This window comes from Prunus persica, chromosome G5, assembly GCF_000346465.2.
Source record: "Prunus persica cultivar Lovell chromosome G5, Prunus_persica_NCBIv2, whole genome shotgun sequence".
Classification (NCBI taxonomy): Eukaryota; Viridiplantae; Streptophyta; class Magnoliopsida; order Rosales; family Rosaceae; genus Prunus; species Prunus persica.
In genome coordinates, this window is record NC_034013.1 from 1,819,220 (window position 1) to 1,843,216 (window position 23,997).

Here is a 23,997-nt window from a genome sequence, read left to right on the forward strand (position 1 = left end):
ATGAGACCAGAAGAAGCTAGTAAGTTACATCCCTGTCAATGAATTAAGCTAAGAAATGCAGATTTATTAAACAAACACGAGTTGACCTAAAGAGGCCAACAGTCTTCGACATAATGAAATTTAGAGAGTAGAAAGGAGGAGTGTAGGAAATCAGTTTGTATAATATCAATTAATATCAATACTGTTGTAATTAGGATTTACTTTCCTAGTAAGTTCCCTAGAATAGAGGACACGTTTCCTAGTATACTTAGAACTCTCTTGTATAAAACCAATTGTACCTATCAATGAAAATTATTCTCTTCCAATATCATATTCACATGGTATCAAAGCAGGACATCAAACCCTAGCTCTTCATATTTCTTTTCCTACGGCACCTTACCTTCTCGTGCCGCATAACTTCAGCTGCCGGAAACCATGAGTGATTCCTCTGGCACATTCAAGGTTGAACCTTCAAGTCCTTACTACATCAATAATTCAGATCATCCAGGTTTGGTAATTGTACCAAAGCCTTTGAATGGAGATAATTATGCAACGTGGCGCAGATTCATGACTATTTCATTGAACGCAAAGAATAAATTGGGTTTCGTTGATGGAACTCTCAAAAAGCCGTCATCGGAATCCACTCCTGATGAACACGTGGTATGGATGCGCTGCAACGACATGGTTTTCTCCTGGATTGTCAACAGTCTTGATCCCGAAATCAGCGATAGTGTCATATATTGTACCACGGCCCGCGAGATTTGGGAGGATCTCCGTGAACGATTCTCTCAAAGCAACGCTCCTCGTATCTTCCAACTTCAACGGGAGACTTCATATTTGACACAAGATCAATTGTCAGTTGCTGCCTATTACACCAAGTTGAAAGGTCTTTGGGATGAACTTGCTTCCTACACTGATTCTTCTACATGTACCTGTGCAACCCATGATGATCGCAACAAACTCATGCAATTCCTTATGGGATTGAATGAGTCTTATAGTGCTGTTCGTGGTCAAATTCTCTTGATGAATCCCTTGCCGTCTGTTAGGCAAGCATATGCCTCCATCAGCCAAGAAGAAAAGCAACGCACGCTTGGAGCCTCACGAGCTGCTGCTGGAACTTCCGATACTGCTGCCATGGCTGTTCGAACTGGACGTCCTAATCAGAATCGATCCACCAATCGTGAGGATCGTCGCATTGATAGGACAGACCAAAATCGTTCCCAGACCTCCACCCGTGATGATCGCCACGCTGGATCTTCAAGAAACCGACCCCATTGCACCCATTGTGATGACGATGGCCATCGTATTGATACCTGCTGGAAGCTTCATGGGTATCCAGAAGGTCATCCACGCCACAAACCTAAGAAAAAGCATGATGGTCCATCTTCCAATCATGTTTCGGAAGGCCCAACCAAGGATACAATGCAGTCTGTTATGTCCGGCCTTTCGGACCTTTAAATTCAACAGATGTTGGCTATCATGCATGACAAATCAGTTTCTGACAAGAAATCCCAGGTCCATGCAGCTGCCACCAACACAGGTTTGTCAAAATTAAAATTTCAGCGCTGGATTATCGACAGTGGCGCGACTGACCACATTGTTTCTTCTCCAAAATTGTTGGTTCATCGTAATATTGATCATTCTGTGCAACCGGTTCGTATGCCTAGTGGGGAGAAGGCTTCAATTACTACAACAGGATCATTCCCTCTCAATTCTACTTATACTTTGCGTGATGTGCTATGTGTACCTACTTTCATAGTAGATTTGATGTCTGTGAGTAAGCTTACAAAAAATTTGAATTGTTCAGTGACTTTTTTCCCATATTATTGCGTTTTGCAGGACCTTGCTACGAGGAAGACGATTGGTTTGGGTAAGCAACATGACGGGCTTTATTACTTGGTGGCACTATTGGCGGAGACAACCCCCAACACAACCCACCAAAATCCCGTTCACCGTCCATCCTGCAATCACACTGTCACCACTACCGACCTTTGGCATCGTCGTCTTGGCCATGTTTCTTCCTCCAGATTACATTTTATGTCTAAGCATCTACTAGATTTCCCTTTTGTCTCTAATAACGCTTGTCATGTTTGTCCCTTGGCAAAGCAGAGTCGTCTCCCTTTCGGAACAAGTTCAATCTCATCTGTCAAACCATTTGATTTAATTCATTGTGATATTTGGGGCCCTTATAAGCATTCGTCAATTTCTGGTGCCCATTATTTTCTTACAATAGTTGATGATTTTTCTCGCTTTACTTGGGTATTTTTAATGCGCCATAAACATGAGACTCAACATCTTTTAAAAACCTTTTTTTCTTTTGTTGGCACTCAATTTGATTCCCAAATTAAACAGCTTCGTGCCGACAATGGGGGGGAATTTCTTTCTCTTCAGACTTTCTTTCATGAACAAGGCGTCATTTTTCAACACTCTTGCGTTTATACGCCTCAACAAAATGGGGTCGTAGAACGTAAGCATCGCCACATCCTTGAAACGGCTCGTGCTTTAAAACTTCAGGCTAATCTTCCTTCCAAATCTTGGGGGGAATGTGTTTTAACTGCAGTTCATCTCATCAACCGTTTTCCTACTCCTCTTCTTTCTTTTCACACTCCTTTTGAACGTCTTTATTCCAAAACACCATCTTTCTCTCATCTCCGTATTTTTGGTTGCCTTGCATATGCCACTAATGTTCATGTCACACATAAATTTGCTCCTCGTGCAATTCCATCTGTTTTCCTTGGTTATCCCCTCGGCCAAAAAGCTTTCAAACTTTATGATCTTGAGTCTCACAAAATTTTCACAAGTCGTGATGTTAAGTTCCATGAAAATATTTTTCCCTACCACACTTTTCCTTCCCCATCACTTTCGGTTCCCTCTGCCTTTCCGGCACCTCCTTTCCCTTCTGACGTCAACCCCTTTTTTTCTTCTTCTCCAGCCGCAACGACCCTTTCGGTTCCCTCTGCCTTTCCGGCACCTCCTTTCCCTTCAGACATAGACCCCATTTTTTCTTCTTCTCCAGCAGCTCCTTTACCTGAGTCGACCCCCACCAGTCCACATCCCCTGCCTTCGTCCCCACCTGACACCACCACCGCGCCTGCTGAGCCCAGTCCACCTTTGCTCTCATCCCCACCAGCTGGGCACGTCCCCGGTTCACCCGTCACCAGTCCACATGCACCCGCACCTGACCCACCCCCTCTCCGCCGATCTGAACGCATCCCTGTGCCTTCCGTTCGCTTACGTGACTACATCTGCAATCAAGTCATGTTGCCCATCCCTGATCACTCGTCTTCTTTACTGCCGGGTCCTACTAAAGGTACACGTTTTCCGCTCTGCAATTTTCTCTCATATCATCGTTATTCCCCCGCTCACTTTGCTTTCATCGCAAAAGTCAGTACTATTGTTGAACCCAGTTCTTATGAGGACGCTGCTCCCCACTCTCATTGGCAAGAGGCCATGCAGTCTGAATTGCAGGCTTTGTCTGATAACCGCACTTGGAGTCTTACTCCGTTACTTGCTGGAAAGAAGCCCATTGGTTGTCGGTGGGTGTATAAAGTCAAGCTTAAGTCTGATGGCTCGGTTGAGCGCTACAAAGCCCGGTTGGTTGCTAAAGGTTTTACTCAGCTAGAAGGTGTCGATTATCATGATACCTTTTCTCCTACTGCCAAAATGCCCACTATCCGCTGCCTTCTCGCTCTTGCTGCCGCCCAAATTGGTCCCTTCATCAGCTTGATGTCAACAATGCTTTTCTTCATGGTGATCTCCATGAGGAAATCTACATGCTCCCTCCACCTGGTCTTCGGCGACAGGGGGAGAACTTGGTATGTCGCCTTCATAAATCTCTTTATGGTTTAAAGCAAGCTTCTCGTCAATGGTTTGCTAAGTTTTCTCAGGCCATTTGTTCTACTAGTTACATTCAATCTAAAGCTGACTATTCATTATTTACACGCCATAAGGGGCACTCTTTCACAGCATTATTGATTTATGTTGATGACATTGTTATCACAGGCAATGACCCTATAGCTATCTCGGCACTCAAGGCTTTTTTGCACCGTCATTTTCGTATTAAAGATCTTGGAGATTTGAAATACTTTTTGGGGATTGAGGTATCAAGATCAAAACAGGGCATTTTCTTATCTCAACGCAAGTATGCATTGGAAATTTTGAAGGATGCAAAACTCCTAGGTGCCGCACCTATTGATTTTCCTATGGAAAAAGGTCTTAAGCTCTCAAATAAGGGTGAATTACTTAAAGATCCAGCTCAGTATAGAAGACTCGTTGGTCGCTTGATTTATTTGACCATCACAAGGCCAGATATTACTTACTATGTTCATGTCTTAAGTAGGTTTATGCATGCCCCACGTAAACCTCACATGGAGGCTGCACTTCGTATTCTTCGTTATTTAAAAAAATCGCCAGGTCAAGGCATATTATTGTCTTCTCAGAATGACTTGACTTTGCGTGCCTTCTGTGATTCTGATTGGGCAGGTTGTCCTAATACTAGAAGGTCCACTACAGGCTATTGTGTGTTTCTGGGATCTTCTTTAATTTCATGGAAATCGAAGCGGCAGAAAACTGTATCTTTATCATCAGCAGAAGCTGAATATAGATCTATGGCAGCAGCATGTTGTGAGTTATCTTGGCTTCGATCCCTCCTCAAGGATTTGCGCATTCTTCATCACCAATCTGCTTTGTTGTATTGTGACAACAAGGCAGCTTTACATATTGCTGCCAATCCAGTATTTCATGAGAGAACAAGACATATTGAGATGGATTGCCATTTTATTCGAGATAAGATTCAGGAAGGTTTGATTGCCACACAACATGTGAGGTCGTCCTCTCAGTTAGCCGATATTCTTACTAAGGCATTGGGACGAGAAGAATTCAACAATCTTGTTCGCAAGTTGAGAGTTCTTGATATCCACTCTTCAACTTGAGGGGGAGTGTAGGAAATCAGTTTGTATAATATCAATTAATATCAATACTGTTGTAATTAGGATTTACTTTCCTAGTAAGTTCCCTAGAATAGAGGACACGTTTCCTAGTATACTTAGAACTCTCATGTATAAAACCAATTGTACCTATCAATGAAAATTATTCTCTTCCAATATCATATTCACAAGGAGGCAGCACCATACATATGGATGTACAGCGTATCTGAAATCTAGTCAATATTACCCTTAATGCTCTTTGTATTCTGCCAGGGTAGAATCGACACAAGTTTCGGGACTGATCAAATGAGAGCTCTTTGTATTCCACCATGAAAGGAAGAAGGAAAATCATAAGTTTTAGTAATTATACCACGACCAAGTGGTCCTGTTTCTTGAGAATTGAGGAAATTTGGGAGAGAAATTCAGGGTTTTTCATTCTACCTGCAAGATGGTGATTTTGCAATCTCTTTGCCAACAAGAACAACAATTCTCTGCGAAAAATAATGTGTAATTTAGTTTTGTTAGTTTTGAGAGGCATTGCAAACTTGTTTGAGTTCCCACATTGGAACACTAGAGTTTCTTGGAGGTCCTTATAAGACTTACCCTTGGTAATAGAATAGTTTGTATTGGCTATGCAAGTGGCCCAATTGAGTGGTTTGTGGGTAAATGCCTAATTAGTTGGGTCAATGGTTAATTATATATATATTTGATTAATCAAAAGATGTGCCTTGGGCCTTGGGGCTCTTGGGCTCTGTGATTTAAATTAAACCCGCTTACATATTTTTTAAAAACAATTAGGGAAAAACAGAGATTTTTTTAAAACACATATAACACGTGAATTTTGTGTCTTATTGAAATTTTTGTAAAAAACAAATGTATTAAACATGAGAAATACGTGCGTACGTGTATAATACATCATTAAACGTGAAAGTGCGAAAATCTTTAGAAATCAAAAAGTAAAAAATCAAAAAGGGACAGTAGATACTCGAGTAATGGCCTAATAATAACGGATAGGGCTCTTGGGCTATGGAGAAATTTAATTAGGACACCCAAAGGATTTCATAAAAGACTTAACAAGTATAAATTAATTATTTGGTGGACTTTTTCTTTAATTTTTTTTATATTAAATAGTAATTGAAAAAGGCTAAGATATTGCTCAATTGCATATGTTTAATTAAAGAAGAAGGCCAAAAAACAAAACTAAAGAAACTAATTCTTTTATATTCAAAAGTGAAAAAAAAAAAAAAAAACTGTACCAGATTAAATCTTCCTTTTGAATAGTATAGCCGCGCGGCTATACTATTTATATATTAAAAAAGGACAAGCACAAAGCACAGGTGCCACGTGTTTTTAAAAAAAATTGGGGAAAGGGAGTATAGCCGCGCGGCTATACTATTTATATATTAAAAAAGGACGCGCACAATGCACAGGTGCCACGTGTTTAAAAAAAAATGGGGGAGAGTGAGTATCGCCGCGCGGCTATACTATGTTTAAATAGAAAATTAAGGAAGAATCTAGTATAGCCGATCGGCTGTACTATTTATAGACCCGCCCATAGCCTATGAGCCACGTGTCAAACAGGTACAGCCGGGCAGCTGTAGTATTTATATTTCAAAATTTTTAAAAACGAGTATAGCCGCACGGCTATACTATTTTTTTAAAAAACAATTAGGTGCTTTTTCAAATACATATTATTTTTATTCAATAATATGTTAGAATTATGTGTATAACACGTGAATTTTGTGTCTTATTGAAATTTTTGTAAAAAACAAGTGTATTAAACATGAGAAATACGTGCGTACGTGTATAATACATCATTAAACGTGAAAGTGCGAAAATCTTTAGAAATCAAAAAGTAAAAAATCAAAAAGGGACAGTAGATACTCGAGTAATGGCCTAATAATAACGGATAGGGCTCTTGGGCTATGGAGAAATTTAATTAGGACACCCAAAGGATTTCATAAAAGACTTAACAAGTATAAATTAATTATTTGGTGGACTTGTTCTTTAATTTTTTTATATTAAATAGTAATTGAAAAAGGCTAATATATTGCTCAATTGCATATGTTTAATTAAAGAAGAAGGCCAAAAAACAAAACTAAAGAAACTAATTCTTTTATATTCAAAAGTGAAAAAAAAAAAAAAAAAAAAACTGTACCAGATTAAATCTTCCTTTTGAATAGTATAGCCGAGCGGCTATACTATTTATATATTAAAAAAGGACAAGCACAAAGCACAGGTGCCACGTGTTTTTAAAAAAAATTGGGGAAAGGGAGTATAGCCGCGCGGCTATACTATTTATATATTAAAAAAGGACGCGCACAATGCACAGGTGCCACGTGTTTAAAAAAAAATGGGGGGAGAGTGAGTATAGCCGCGCGGCTATACTATGTTTAAATAGAAAATTAAGGAAGAATCTAGTATAGCCGAGCGGCTGTACTATTTATAGACCCGCCCATAGCCTATGAGCCACGTGTCAAACAGGTACAGCCGGGCAGCTGTACTATTTATATTTCAAAATTTTTAAAAACGAGTATAGCCGCACGGCTATACCATTTTTTTAAAAAACAATTAGGTGCTTTTTCAAATACATATTATTTTTATTCAATAATATGTTAGAATTATGTGTATAACACGTGAATTTTGTGTCTTATTGAAATTTTTGTAAAAAACAAGTGTATTAAACATGAGAAATACGTGCGTACTTGTATAATACATCATTAAACGTGAAAGTGCGAAAATCTTTAGAAATCAAAAAGTAAAAAATCAAAAAGGGACAGTAGATACTCGAGTAATGGCCTAATAATAACGGATAGGGCTCTTGGGCTATGGAGAAATTTAATTAGGACACCCAAAGGATTTCATAAAAGACTTAACAAGTACAAATCAATTATTTGGTGGACTTTTTCTTTAATTTTTTATATTAAATAGTAATTGAAAAAGGCTAAGATATTGCTCAATTGCATATGTTTAATTAAAGAAGAAGGCCAAAAAACAAAACTAAAGAAACTAATTCTTTTATATTCAAAAGTGAAAAAAAAAAAAAAAAAAAAAACTGTACCAGATTAAATCTTCCTTTTGAATAGTATAGCCGCGCGGCTATACTATTTATATATTAAAAAAGGACAAGCACAAAGCACAGGTGCCACGTGTTTTTAAAAAAAATTGGGGAAAGGGAGTATAGCCGCGCGGCTATACTATTTATATATTAAAAAAGGACGCGCACAATGCACAGGTGCCACGTGTTTAAAAAAAAATGGGGGGAGAGTGAGTATAGCCGCGCGGCTATACTATGTTTAAATAGAAAATTAAGGAAGAATCTAGTATAGCCGAGCGGCTGTACTATTTATAGACCCGCCCATAGCCTATGAGCCACGTGTCAAACAGGTACAGCCGGGCAGCTGTACTATTTATATTTCAAAATTTTTAAAAACGAGTATAGCCGCACGGCTATACCATTTTTTTAAAAAACAATTAGGTGCTTTTTCAAATACATATTATTTTTATTCAATAATATGTTAGAATTATGTTTATAGCACGTGAATTTTGTGTCTTATTGAAATTTTTGTAAAAAAACAAGTGTATTAAACATGAGAAATACATGCGTACGTGTATAATACATCATTAAACGTGAAAGTGCGAAAATCTTTAGAAATCAAAAAGTAAAAAATCAAAAAGGGACAGTAGATACTCGAGTAATGGCCTAATAATAACGGATAGGGCTCTTGGGCTATGGAGAAATTTAATTAGGACACCCAAAGGATTTCATAAAAGACTTAACAAGTATAAATTAATTATTTGGTGGACTTTTTCTTTAATTTTTTTTGTATTAAATAGTAATTGAAAAAGGCTAAGATATTGCTCAATTGCATATGTTTAATTAAAGAAGAAGGCCAAAAAAACAAAACTAAAGTAACTAATTCTTTTATATTCAAAAGTGAAAAAAAAAAAAAAAAACTGTACCAGATTAAATCTTCCTTTTGAATAGTATAGCCGAGCGGCTATACTATTTATATATTAAAAAAGGACAAGCACAAAGCACAGGTGCCACGTGTTTTTAAAAAAAATTGGGGAAAGGGAGTATAGCCGCGCGGCGATACTATTTATATGTTAAAAAAGGACGCGCACAATGCACAGGTGCCACGTGTTTGAAAAAAAAATTGGGGGGAATGAGTATAGCCGCGCGGCTATACTATTTTTAAATAGAAAATTAATTAAGAATCTAGTATAGCCGAGCGGCTGTACTATTTATAGACCCGCCCATAGCCTATGCGCCACGTGTCAAACAGGTACAGCTATCTGACGGCTCTCATTGAACCGCAAATTAGGCCAACATATGAACATCTGCAGTGTGTCTAGAAGGTGGCGCGGTCGTCTATTGACTATTGGGATAGGAACTTTGTCCTGATTCGGGGGCCCACTGGAGCCGAAGATGGGAGTAGAAATCTCAGTGGGCCCACAGAAAGAACGAAAGTGCGACCCACTTGATGAAAGTGTAACCACAAAATGCCGAAAGCGTGAGCAAGCTCCCTATTAGCCGTTAGCCCTTTGTTTTTTCTGCTGTCTAAGCAGTGAAAGCTTCCTCAGAGCCAACAATGGCGGATTTCTCCTACCTCTCTGATACCGACGAATCAGCTGTAGAAGAACTTATATCTCAAGCACAAGAGCTCTGTGTTCTTGAGCAAGTTTCTGCCATCAACTGCTCTGGTTTCACCGATTCTGAACTCCCCACAGAGCTCGAATGCCGCTTTCGGAAACTCAAATCGTTCCCAGTCACTAAGCACAAAAGCACAGCTCCAGTAAGTGGTTCAGCTCGCCGCAGCTCGATTGAAGGTAAGGCAGAGCCAGTTTCAGATGAAGACTCTGAGATTTTCTCACCGTCTAAACAGAACCCAGATGAGAAAATGGGTTCCGATCCCAAATCAGTATCTGGGTCTGTCTCATCTCCTTTGAATCCCTCGGAATTTTCAGTAAGAAAGGGGAAAAAAGGTTCAAAGGTGAAACCGAAACATGGGTCAGTTTCATCTCCTTCGAATTCTTCGAACTCCTCTCCGGAAAGCGCAATTTTCTCACCATCCAAACAGAACCCAGATAAGAAGCGCCGTCCGAAACCCAAATCAAAATCTCGATCAATTTCTTCTCCATTTGATTCTTGTAACTCTTTGATGGATTCCCCATCGCCGCCGAGAAAATCGGGTTGCTTCTGGTGTTCCCCAAAGACAAAGAGGCCTTCTCACACAAAGAGTAAAGAAAACGGGGCAAGTGAATTTCGGGTTGGTCTGAATTTCATCGACAATGACGAGCTTTTAACGGATCTGGGAAGTTTTTCAAAGAAGGAGCAAACGAGGAAGCTGAAGAAGGCATTGAAGGAGGAAGAGAAGGTTTGCAAAGAGGCTGAGAAAATTGTGAAGTGGGCTAAGCAGGCGTCTGCTAGGATGACTGTGACTGGCATTGAAGACGAACTTAGTGATGATTAGAGTTCTTAATACAACGGTAACTTTGGTTTTCATGGAAACAAATTATTAGCATATCAAATATGTTTTGTTTTCTCTGTGACTTCATCTCGTATATTATACATAAAAAGATCATATATTGTAAAGGGTGATGTTTTGAAGTAGTTTTGAAACTTATAATCAGCAGTTGGATCAAATTGGTCTCTGGAGTTTACTTGATTCGCTTTAGCTGATGAATAAATTGTAAGTATTGTGCTTTTGTGTTGGCATTTTGCTCATAAGGTGTTTGCTAATATGCCTATTCCAAATTGATGGCTGCTTTATCGATCATGGAAAGTCCTTAATAAAATGCTGAAAAAGCTCAAACGTTATAAATTATAAAACAGGAAATTGGCCGTCCAAGCATGGTTGTTCAGACAGGATCTCCCAAAAATGTCTGAACTGGAAACTGAATAAATAGTTAATGTGGTGCCGGCAGAAGAGAAGCTAATTTTCCACTTGCTAAGTCACAGTACATGTATCTGTATTCTGTACTGATTAGATGTCCACGAAACTCCCCTCATCTAGAATGAGTTATTTGGCAATGAACTCACATGTCTATACTTGAGGGATGTGAATTTTCATTTGAATGTTGCAAGTGCGCCCAAATAGGAACCTTGGGTGCAAATGGACGGACTCACTATCTTAGTCAACTGGCGTAACTCACATATGCAATCAGGAATGATTATTATTAAAATAAGAATAATACAAACAAGTATAAATTAAATTATTAAACCTATTCCTAAGAGCATATACATTATACATCCAATGGCCTCACTTAGAATTAGAAAAGAAAGCCCAAATGGGACATAATACAGGTAACGAATCATGCCCCAGGGCAATGGATCCAATCACTATAGAATTCCTGTACAGGTAACATGCCGCAGGGCAATGGATCCCATCCCACAATCCAAGCAGAAAATAAGAATAACTACAAAAGCTTGCTAAAACTTGAAGATTCAAAATTTTTAAGCAAGAGCCGAAAGTTGTCATCAATTGGCACTATAGAAAGCGAAGAGAAAGCAGGGAGCAAATCATAGGAAGAAAGCAGCAAGCTGAACCCGGTTCCATCCATAATGGCGAAAACAATCACTGAAACTCACATGAACGAAACATAGAACAACCACCACGAATTAACAAAGAAAGTCATGACAAGAACTTCTAAGGCCATCTCCAGCGATGACCATAGGCCATATGTAGTCCTCAAAACAAGTAAAACTCATATCTAGTTAGAGCATCCACAATGAACTCCCTAAACCACCTTCTTTGATAAAATTTAGGGAGGAAGTAAGAAAACCCACCTCCAACCATACTCCCTATCCATCTCTTAAAATAGGGAGACTTCTAGGAGCTCCTAAATATGAGTAGAGAGAATGAACTCATAGTGGCTCCCTACCTATTTAATGAATATTTTAAAACCTTTAATCAATATTGTCTATTTTTATATTATTTTTTCATAGAGATGGACCATTTATGTTGAATTAAAATATAATTCTAACATTTATGACTCCATAAACTAGAGAGTATGATTGAAGTTTAAATTTTATAAAGAGCTCCTAAAATAACTTTTGTGTGTTTTTAGCTAAATTTTAACTAAAAAAATAGAGAGCATGATTGTAGATGCTCTTATGTGCTTAAAAAAAAAAAAACACCAAATTTTAGGGGCCACATTTAGCATTTTAGCCAGTCCCAAGAAGAAAAAGAATCACGCGTAGGAGTGAGCAAGAGAACATCTTGTGCAACTGTGATCCAAAAGTTGATATTAAAGGCGCGCTGATGTCAACTAGCCGTTGTTTTTTTTTTCTTTGAACCTTTTAAATGTATTTAAATTCGTTTTAAAACTATATATATATATATATATAACCTTTTGAAATGTAGCACTTTTTTTTTTTTTTTTTCAAAATTGCCGTTGTTGGCTTTTAAAAAAATAACAAATTAAAAACAAAAACTAAAAAATGCTTATAAATACTTCCAAAGTACATAGTAGTGGAATATATGAGTGTTGTATTATAATTTTTTTCAAAATAATAAAATATGGAGGGCCTTAAAATATAGCCATGCATGGATGGAGATAAAAAAATTTAGCCCTACACTATTCTTTAAAAAATTAATATTTTGAAGGACTAAAATCATAGCACTAGACTACATTTAGCCCTATAACTGAAGAAGATCAAATATAACAAGAAAACAACTCCAAGGAAGGAATGTAGAGAAATCTCTCCATCACAAACTATGGGGAGAGCTTCTCTTATTAGAAGGTTGTTGTGCCCACTAATTTTCAAAGCCTAGAGTTTCTAGTGTTAGTACTAGGTATAGTATTAGTAAGAATGATTGCTATATGAAAAATACTACAAAATTTCCTTAGTTATTGAAAATATGTAGAAACAAATTCATAATTTAAATTAGGATAATATGGTAAATTAACAATTTTTATATTAAAAATATTATAAAATGAAAAACATAATTTTTTTTTGTTTTTTCCAAAGTTAAGAAGGGAGAGAGGAAAACCCATATATACAAGTACCATGGAGATTTGAACCCAAGACCACTTGGGAGCACACTAAAAACTTGGGCCAATTCAACTAACATCCGATTGGTAAATGATAACATAATTAGAAGATGTTCATATTTTCATTGTTCACAACTATACCAATTTACTCTTGTTTAATTCTAAAATAATAAAACTTAAAAAAAGCAAAAAAGGTAAAACCAATTCACACGCTCTCACGTTACTATGAACTCCATAAATTTGAGGCGATTAAAGTGTATCAAAGGTTACATAGCTTAATAACCTTATAGTATATATTAATCTTTAAGACAACTAGCATTAACCATAATTTTTATTTATTTAAAAAAGTGTAAAATCAATGGAGGCAAATCATTGTAGAGCTTTTCTAGTTTTGGTATTAGGGTGGATGGTTTTTAACCAAGTTGTATTGAGAGAAGATGTTCACTTTCGCTCTTATTCTCCTTCACTTGCCTCTCATGTTCTTGCACCCACATCGGCTGATGAAGATCATTTCAACTTTTATCGTCATTTTGAGAATAAGTTTCCTATGCGGTTTGCTATATGTTTTGATAAGGTTGTTAGAACATGTCCAAAAAATGAGCACAAATCAAAAGAGAAAAGTTCATAAAATGTTGTGAGCTTGGTCTAGTTGAGTGTATTAACCACGCAAAGTAATCAAAGATTAAATTACAGGTACAAAATAAGCGACTACAATTTTATTTTGGTACAAACCATTTTTACTTCAATCTCTTTATTCATTCAACAAAGTCGAAAACAAGAAAATACCCATGTAGTTTTCTTCGATTTTATATATCCATGTAATATATCTATATCTGTAATAGATGACAAAACAGATATATAAGAAAACACAAGTTGGAGTAGCAAAAATCCGCCACATAACCAATTAAGGAATTCTTTATTTATAATCTCTCAAACATTGTTCGTTAATCAAGCACAAGTTGGAGAATTCTTTTGTACTAATCAAGAACAAGTTTACAATCCAATTGTTGATGCTTGGTTTTTGCACCACCAATTAGAATGCTCAAAAGGCATGCAAGGGTCATTGCTAGGTTTCTTAATTTTTCAATGTGGGACTCTTTATTTTCACATTCTCACAAGACCTCGCACGTGTGGCGAATTTTCAAGCCTAACACGTGAACAATACATATTGGATGACGTGGAGCACGTGTGGCCGTTGGGCTTTCACACTTGAGCTAACCTAGCTCTGATACCATGAAGGAAGTTGAGGTTCCACCCCAAAACCAATTGGCAATGGGGAAAGTAACCCAACTCCTTATTGACCCTTGTTAGATTTCTTAACTTTTCAATGTGAAACTCTTTACCTTCACATTCTCACTGAAAGTACTCTCCTTTATATGAGAAGTAAAGAATCTTTTTTCCGTCTTTTTTAGATATGAGACTATTTGTCCTATGATGACGTGACATTTCCGGATTGAATAGTTGATGGGATCCTAGCGCGTGTTTATTTCCGCTTGAGAATACCGCGCTTTGGTGAACCATGCCCCTGGTGTTATTGGGAGTTAAGAGCGTTGTGCCTAGTTCAGCACGATGCAGCTATATGTCGTCGCTACATGAGCATGGGCGGCCTTTGTTTGCCTTTTTGGGCCTGGGCAGCCTTTCCTTATTTTAGTTGAGCCTGGCCAACCTTAGGGAAAGTTGGCTCTAGGCGCCTGATAAGGTCCAGGCACTTCCTCAAGTGATGTAGGCCTGAGTTTATTCTTGGCTCTTTATGGGCGGGCCTAATTGATATTTTGGTACCCACACCAATACCTCTGTTGAGCATCAGTAACCGATTTGATACTAACCTATGAAACTTTGGCGCCTAAACCAACCTTGCTGACAAATGAATTAATGCCAAGAGAAAATGACATTTAGACCACAAACAACATGACAACTCAACAAGTACATGGCATTGTATCATGGTTATGGCCTTGTAGAAAACTAAGTTCAAATGGGCATAATTTGTGCAATGAATTATAATTTTTTAAAAAGCTACTTCGGCTAGAGCCCATGGTAGCCCTCTACCTAATTCCGTTAGTGCTAATACTCATGATTATTTCTGGATTATTTGCTATTAGAAATTGATAGTGATTTTAATCAACTCATTCCGTGCCACGGATGTTAGTTATTATTTTAGAGCTCGTTTGGTTTGCGGATTAAACTTCTTGGGAATGAAATTCCCATGTCTAATCCCACGAGACCGGAATGGAAGATGTTCATTCCCATATTTGGGAACCCTGAGAAATGAGGACTAGGAATTTTCATTTTCTCTCATTTCATTTCCATGTTTGGTATGAAGTTCCCCCTAGATGAGAAGTTCATACCCATAAGTTAGATATTGCCAAGAGCGGACTTACGAAGGGGCTCAACTGGGCTTTGGCCCAGTGTTGGTTTTGTACTTTAGTCTTTATTGTACAACAAAATCCACTACAATTAAATATTAGCCCACTTATCTTTTAGAATTCGGCCTATCCTAGCCACCCAAATAATATTTTATTTTCTTTCACCCACTGAAATTCTACCATATTTCTATATAAAAAATATATAATCCTACCATATAATATTAATTAGCCCAAACATTCCTAGTTATAAAAAAGATCTCCCCAACAAAAACAAAAAATTTAGCCCACCCCTAGAAAAATTCCTAGATCCGCCATTAGATATTGCATTCCCAATAATGCATTTACCAAACATAGGAATACAATTTCATAACCATGAGTAAAGGTTTTTTTTATGTTTTCATATCTATGGAATAAAATTCCTCATCATTTAGGGAAAAAACTAAAACAGCAAAAAGTACAAAATCCATTCTTTTGCCGTCGCCAAAGCCAATATACGATATTGAAGTTCATCGACGGCACAAGAGAAAAAGAAAGCCCAAGGTGCAGAATATGAAAGGAGAGCTGTTACATATTAAGCTGGCAGGAGATCCAGATAGACAGAATCAAGAAAAAATTGAATTAAATTGATCAATTATGGAATTGATTCATTTTTGTTTCATGAGCTTATTAAACGGTAGCCTAGAAAATGTATCATCATCTGTATAATTATATTGAATATTGGATGAACTTCAATCTTTAAATTCACATCTCTAAACCGTTGCCTTTCAAAATTCTAACTCCTCCTATAAATACTTACTGCAATGCCAACACTTTCTTCATCGATCTCAGCTTTAATCTTTTACATACCAAACACCATCATGGCATTGGCAGCTGCTCCTACTTCCACTAAGTTATATTTTCCACTTGCCCTACTTGCATGTTTCATTTTGCTCGCACAAGCCAGCAGCCATGGCTTCACTGCTGATCTCATCCACCGTGACTCCCCTCTCTCTCCTTTGTACAATTCCTCCATGTCCCACCTTGATCGCCTCCACAACGCTTTCCGTCGATCCGTGACACGTGTCCATCACTTTATAAAGCCAACAATGACTTCCCTCTCATCTTCTTTGGCCGCCCCAAATATCCAATCCATTATAATCCCAAGCGCGGGCGAATATCTCATGAACGTTTCGATTGGAACGCCGCCAGTAGAAGTCCTGGGAATAGCTGACACCGGCAGCGATCTCATTTGGACACAATGCAAGCCATGCAAGCAGTGTTTCAACCAAAACCCGCCTCTCTTTGATCCTAAAAAATCCTCAACGTACCACTCAATCCCATGCCAGTCCAGTTCCTGCACTTATCTCGAAGAAGCCGCCTGTGGCACCCTAATTAACGGCGATCACGACACGTGTGAGTACAGCTATCGATACGGAGACCGTTCGTTCACTAGAGGAACTCTAGCTCTTGAGACCCTAACCTTTGGATCTACCTCCGGCCGCCCAACTTCACTTCCAAAAGTTGTGTTCGGCTGTGGACATGAAAATGGTGGCACATTTGACGAGTCCGGGTCTGGCTTGATTGGCCTCGGAGGCGGCCCCCTTTCCCTCATTTCTCAGCTCACGAAATTGACCAACGGAGGGAAATTTTCATATTGCTTGTTGCCCACAGCCAACACTGCAGCAAGCAAGATAAGTTTTGGCAGTGCGGGCATTGTCTCGGGTAGCGGCGCTGTTTCAACTCCTTTAGTTGCCAAAAATCCTGACACTTTCTACTACCTCACACTTGAGGCCATTAGTGTTGGAGAGAAGAGGTTGGCCTACAAAACAAAGTCACCAGATTGCGAGAAAGCTGCCGTAGCTGCCAATGAGGGCAATATTATCATCGACTCTGGAACTACATTGACTCTCCTTCCACCTGGATTTCATGACGATTTGGTGTCGGCGTTGGAGACCGCAATCAACGCCGAGCGGGTTAGTGACCCAAGGGGGATCCTGAGCCTTTGTTTTAAAAGCAAAAGTGATGATATTGGTGTTCCTGTTATAACTGTCCATTTTAGTGGAGGTGCTGATGTGAAGTTGCAGGCGTTGAACACATTTGCTAGAATGGATGATGATATGATTTGCTTCACAATGATACCATCTAGTGATGTGGCCATATTTGGGAACTTGGCTCAGATGAACTTCCTGGTGGGTTATGACCTTGAGGAAAGAAGTGTGTCCTTCAAGCCAACTGATTGCACCAAGCATTGATATGAGAAATCTAGGGCTTCTTTGATTTTCTGATCTGAATTTAGATGTATAAGATTCATGTGGTATTTTATCATGGAACATTAATGGGAGTTATTTTATGTTATGTGATCTTTTCTTCCATAAGTTCGTTGATGAATTTCATATATATTTAAGATATTGAGACTAAATATGATATTAGCATTTGCCCAATTAACTGTAATGCATTTAATTTGTCATCTTTTACTTATTATTTTTCACATTAAAAGTGTGTTGCCCCCCCGCTCTAAGAAAGTTTTATAACGCTGCCCTCATTCTTCATAATCTTCTCCTTTGTTTAAAGTATATTTAAATTTAAAACTTAAAATAAAACCAAAAAGAGAGGAATGTGGGTGAAGTGGAAAAAAACTTACCAAAAAGTGCTATCTGCGTTACATGAGAGTTTCTCTCGGTGAAGTGGGCAATACACTTTCCTTAATTACTTAGGTAATAATTATTTTGTATTTTCAATTTTGAAAATTAGTTTTTACTATTATACTCTCATTATATTAGATTGTGGTGTTTTAATATTTTTATATTGAATATGGATATTTTAAGGGTTTTTAAATGTTTCACTATTTGACCCCTGCCTTTATTTTTATTTTTTATTTTACAAATATCAAAGTTCCATTTATTGTGAGAAAGAACATAAATGAGGCATATGTATATTAATAGTAAATGTGTCAAAAGAACTGGGCCGGCTCGAGAATAGCCTACTTAAGTAAGATTCGGCACTTCACGATCTGTATCTTTGGGCTGGTCGGGATGAGGTTATTAGGGCCAATAGGCCGAGCCGATCCGTTTAAAGCCCATTTACTAAATTATATTTATTTTAGAGAAAATAATACATAATATTATTACATTTATATCCTAAATTCAAGTCTATTTCTTTCTTTAATAATATATATTAAAATTTAATGTTTTCTTTATATATAAAATAATAATTTTGTTTTTCAAGTTTCAATTTTTAAAATCTAAACAATAATCTAGTCATTTTCTATTTGAGTGATTTTATTTGCACCCCATTATTTGCTCTTTTCACCCCACGTTCTTTTTACACCCCATTAAATTTTGAATTTTCAGCCGTTTTACCTCTTCAATTATGACCCTTGAAGAAATTAACCTCCTGAATTAAAAAATCAGCCAATATATTCCATGAACTAAAAAATATAGCCAATTTCATCCCTGTCATTAGATTTTATAACATTTCATGCACAATTCCATCAATAATATTACGTGAAGCTCACGTGAAACAAAATTAGAGGACAATTTCGACTTTAAATATAGCCCCAACTCTCACTCTCTTTCTCTATACAAATCCATGGCCGATGATGCTTTTCATGTTCTTCTTCCTCTTCCACTCCACAGCTCTCATCCACATCTTCAATTCCTCCTCGAGGGACCCACATGGGTTCGCGTGTCGCTGGTCTTGGATCTCATCGCTCTGCTTCTCTCTGGAGATAATTTGGAGGAGATTGATGGGGTTAATCATCTTCCTTAAATTAGAAAAAACCCAACTCAGTTCATCAAGATCTCTGCTTTTTCTTCTTCTCCAATGTCGACTTCTCACCTAATTTTCTATTTCCTCTCATAACCCATCAATCTCCAATGTCAAATACTTGGAAGACCATTACATCTTGATAGTCAGACTTGCATTGAAATAGAATCTTCTCTATCTTCAAGGAATGTGCCTCTCCTGCATAATCTCATGTATAAATCAATGTTCACACTATAATAAGTCTACAAAACAATGGGAAGCTACAATAACCAAACAACAAAGACTATAAACAATTCTTGTTTTCATTTGGACAACACATCAAGGAAAAGCGACAAAGCCAATTATTAGGTTTTCTTAGTTCCATTTCTTATGTGTTTGGGCATGGTGGAAGATATTGTGATGAGGTCAGCTGATTTTCCATTGAAGAGGCCTAGAGAGGAAGAAGAGAACGGAGTCTTTGACAGGACTCGCCCTAGATTCCCCCATTGGAATCCGTGACAAACCCTGTTTTTGTCCGGCATTTTCCCAATGACAGGCCCACTTATTAACATAACCCTTTCACCCTTGGTTTAAATAGAAATTAGGTCGAAGCTTTAACCAAAATTTCGGTAGAATCTCCCCTGAAAAATGGACATTCCCAAATTACAAATACCTAAAAACAAGCGATAAATAATCCTAAATGGCAGCACACACAATGCTAAAGCACACAATTTACAACATAGGCCTCTGGCCTCAAAATTCAACCCTATATGGGCAATAGCAGAGCTTTCCACAAAATTTTAGTTTACAGAAGTATTAGGAGTTCAAAAAGAAATAAACGGATATCCTACAAGAAGTGGCGTGTGCTGTATAGAATACTCGACTTGAACTGGTGAATCTCGTTGAGTTATAGCCTAAGGGGCGCAAAACAAGAAATTGTGAGTGGACAAAAATAAAGTTTATAACATAAATTATATCTGAACATACTAACCCCACCGTTTTAGAAAAACGATGTAAACCTTGCAATGAAATCCATCTTTATCCATAAACTATGCAATAAATCCATCTTCACATGCCTTTTGGTAAGATGACCATCATATTGGATGAAGTGTCATCTAGTTTAGGCATTCCTGTGTCTAGTGCAGCGATTTCTCCCCTTAAAGATGATAACGGCACAAATTACGAGTCGTTAGTTAATTACTTAGGAGTGACTGATGAAGAGGCTATTGAACAATTGCACTAATACAGTGATGAGTATATGAATTTGCCATGGTTACGGGCATGATTCTTAGATATTTCAGACACAGATTCAAAGGAGCATAACATGTATTCGCCCAGAGCACATTTGCTATATCTCTTGGGTTGCACTTCGTTTGTTGACAAGACTAGCACGTGAGTCCAAATTGTGTACCTTAGACTACTTAGGGACCTTGATAGTGTTGCTGGTTATTAATGGTTTGGGTGCTTAGCATAGTTGTATAGGCAATTATGACAGGACCCGACTCAAATTCTACTTTGAAACCCGAGCCGAATCTTGTGCGTGTCCAACATCTGGCGGGTGTCGAGCACAAATGACATATTTGCCCTCCGGTACATGAGCTCACTTAAATAACAAGCTTGACTTCTACCAAAAATCTGACAGAGTCTCCCCTGTAGTTTGTTCATTCCCCAAATTTACACATTTAAACAAGCATATATATATATACATTCCAATAGTTACGTTCAAGTTCTAGGGCAAGATACCAGAGCTACTACTAAGAGATTTTCAAGAAATTCATTTATTTACAACAGATACCCTACATTGAAAAGGAGATGCGCGGAAGGTGAATAACAGCCATGTGGTGGTACACTGTGCACGTCTATTGCCTGGGGGCGCAAAATATTGAATATGTGAGTCGACCAAAAACAAAGTTTTTGAAAATAGTATAAGAACATACTAACCCCACTGTAAAAACAGTTATAAAAACTTAACCAATTTACTCATATATATTCATACTGAACTCATGCATTCATATTCATACCAAACATTACTCATGCTGGAAGACAATGAAGTAAAATTCAACCTACCACCTAAGTATACTTATTTATCTCCGTCAATTCCCTTAATTACTATCTGTTCCTCGTGTCACCATGGTGACACACCCTCGCAGGACTCAAGTTAGCCTGATCCGCCCTCCTCACAAGACTCAAGGGACACTAAGCCCACCCGAGCTGCATCTTCGCTCCCACAGTTCAAATATCCCTAAGCCTCGTGAGGCAAAAGTCAAGCATGCTGACTTAACCGAAAGCGCTATTTACTATACTTGGGTACCTAGGGTGGTTTTAAGAAAATAAGAATTCCTAAAAAGATAATGACGAATAAAACAAATTCCTATTATCTGTAAATCCTGCTGCCATCTAGACAAAAAAAAAATTATCTAAGTCCTTATTCTCAAATTATGAAAACATTCTCAACTCGGCAGCGTATAATTAAAATATTTCACCTCAGCATAGTATGCTAGCAACTCAAGCTATTTAATATTTATCCAAGATCAAGTAATGGAATAGAATAGCATAAATTCGTTTGGGAAAACAAAGGCCCACTCACTGGTGATCCGAGCTAGCTGGACCTCTCGAAGGTCCCTCATGCGGGTCTGCCTGGCCCCGGGTGCCTGATTAAACTATCATGAATATTTAATTAATAACACTGCTCGGTATAAGTATTTAAATAAAACTCTGACCCCCAGTTTCTAGAAGTGCCTGCACTGACTTTAGGATCATTCCTATGCCCACTAAGCTTTCCTTACAATTGGAATGGTTTAAAAAGTGCCTCGGGACTCAAAAAAAGCTAAAGTCCCAAAAGTCAACCCGGGACCCCGTGGGTCCACGACCTCTAAATTCCGGTCTGGAACCTCCTAGAGGTTCCAACATACCTAGGACTCATGTCCCAAGAGTTTGATCTCGATCGGACGGTCGGATAGATCGCGATCGTACAATCAGCGGTTCATGTAACCCTAGCCTTAGGGTTAGCATCTTCAAAGTATCTGCACTCCGATTTATGATTCGTCGACTCCTATACGATCCTAGAATTATCTAGATCAACATATCTAAAAATGACTACGATCCAACGGCTCAAATGTATCGCACCCAGAAATTGAAAATCACACAATAGGCGAGATCCGTTCGGGGTTCAAACGTTATCCAAATTGAAATTCGCGAGTACTTATGAGCTTGTAAGGACCAAGGAATCATTCTAGGATTGAATGTGGTCCCCACCATACTGCCCACACACCGCCACATGCACTAGCATCGCTGGGTGGCTTGATAAATTTCTAGCGGCCAGAATCCCTACCCTAGGTGTAACACTCTATTTGGAACCACTTTTGTTCTTGGACCTACCCCAAAAACTGGCCAGGATGGCCAAAATAGCAATTCCAAATCCGGCAGAACCCTTACTCGAAAATTGAACTATCTATGCTTCGAATCGATGAAAACCTACCCAACCATCAGCTATAACTCGAAGAATAGACGAATTTCTATACCTGGATTACCGAAAATAAAGGCCGGATGACGGAGAACGAAGTAGGCAAAAAATCTCCAGAAATTCGGCCGTTTCTTTCGAATTTTCTTGCGGTTAGGCGGCGGCTGGCGGCGAGAGACGACTAGGACTTGATGGCGGCGTCGGGCCAGTCCTTTTGGCACCGATCTGGTGCGCTGCCGTGGCGGTGCGATGGAGTCGAAGAGAGAGAGAGGGAGAGGAGAAAGAGTGTTAACGAGCAGGGGGAGAGAGAGAGAGAGAGAGAGAGAGAGAGAACTGGGTTTTTTACAAATAAATATGACTTGGCAAAAGACCATTTTGCCCCTCTACATATTTTGACCGTATTTTCTTCATTATAACTCCAATTCGAGTCCGCTACGTGTCTACGGACTCATTTCGTCGCGCTCTACGCAACAGTGCAAGCATAATTCCCAAATTCCTTCCGAGTCAAAAAGTCAACTTTTCTCTAATAAACTATTCTAGGGGCAAAATTGTCTTCCTCTCTAATAAATTAATAATTAAATAATATTTAAGGACCGGGTTATTACAAATTAGGCCAAGCTTTGAGGTCCAAGGTGAAACAGATTGCTAGGTACATGACTTTGCTGGAGGCATGGGTGTATGAGCACATGCATGGTGTTGTTGTTCCTGATCATGACCTTAATTACTCAAAGGTCCAACCTCATTGTCTTTGTTGGATTCCACGACGAGACAATGGGATAACATTGGTAGACGTGCAGAAGTATAGATAATGACTTGACGCTTTAAATGCTGATCATGTGTGTTTCTCTTACATGATCGTCCAACTTTGTTGTGGTTTTTATTTTATATATATTATTTTTGGTATTTTGTTTTTTACATTAGTTCATGCTATATTGTGTATCATATTTCAGGTTATATGGGACCCTTACAAGTTTGAAAGGGAACACCACTCATTTTCAGTTGTTACATTCTACTTAGGAATGCTTTGATGTTGTGATGTTATTGAGCCCTACCATCCTTAGCGGGTTCTTAGGTAGTTTGGTCGGGTGTAGACGATTCCCCTAGAATAAGTGCCCATACTAGAACTGATAGTCGTGTCAATTCTTATAATTATTACTTAGGGGGAATGTGGGATAATCGGGAGAACTACATGTTGGCAAAGGCGAACTGTAGTGTACCAATAAGGAGACCATCAAATATTGTACTTGGGTATTTGGAGTGGTACCTTAATGTGGGATATCTGTTTGTCTAGAATCCTAATTATGGAGTCACATTTATCCCATTTTCTTCAATGCAAAGTACATATGGGATATCAGATGTCACTCCCATAATTTGCAATAGTGAGAAACGATACATATTAGTCTTATAGGTGCAATCCATGATAAGTACATGTGAAAATGCACTTAAAATCTCAATATTAATGAGACTTGTTAAAGAAAAAGTCAGTTACAATATCACCAGATGTCCTATGCCACTTAATATAATTGTGTTCGGAGAACTTAGTAAA

At 38.2% G+C, this 23,997-nt stretch overlaps 2 protein-coding genes and 1 pseudogene across 2 annotated transcripts; all 3 read left to right on the top strand.

Moving 5' to 3' along the window:
• On the top strand, nt 415–4,910 carry LOC109949178 (annotated as a pseudogene).
• LOC109949079 (serine/arginine repetitive matrix protein 2) lies at nt 9,422–10,665 on the top strand. The gene has a single exon (XM_020563336.1). It carries the CDS (start codon nt 9,500–9,502, stop codon nt 10,379–10,381), a length of 882 nt encoding a protein of 293 aa, XP_020418925.1. The 5' UTR covers nt 9,422–9,499; the 3' UTR covers nt 10,382–10,665.
• LOC18776364 (aspartic proteinase CDR1) lies at nt 16,126–17,499 on the top strand. The gene has a single exon (XM_007210637.1). The coding sequence runs from the start codon at nt 16,126–16,128 to the stop codon at nt 17,497–17,499; it is 1,374 nt and encodes a 457-aa protein (XP_007210699.1).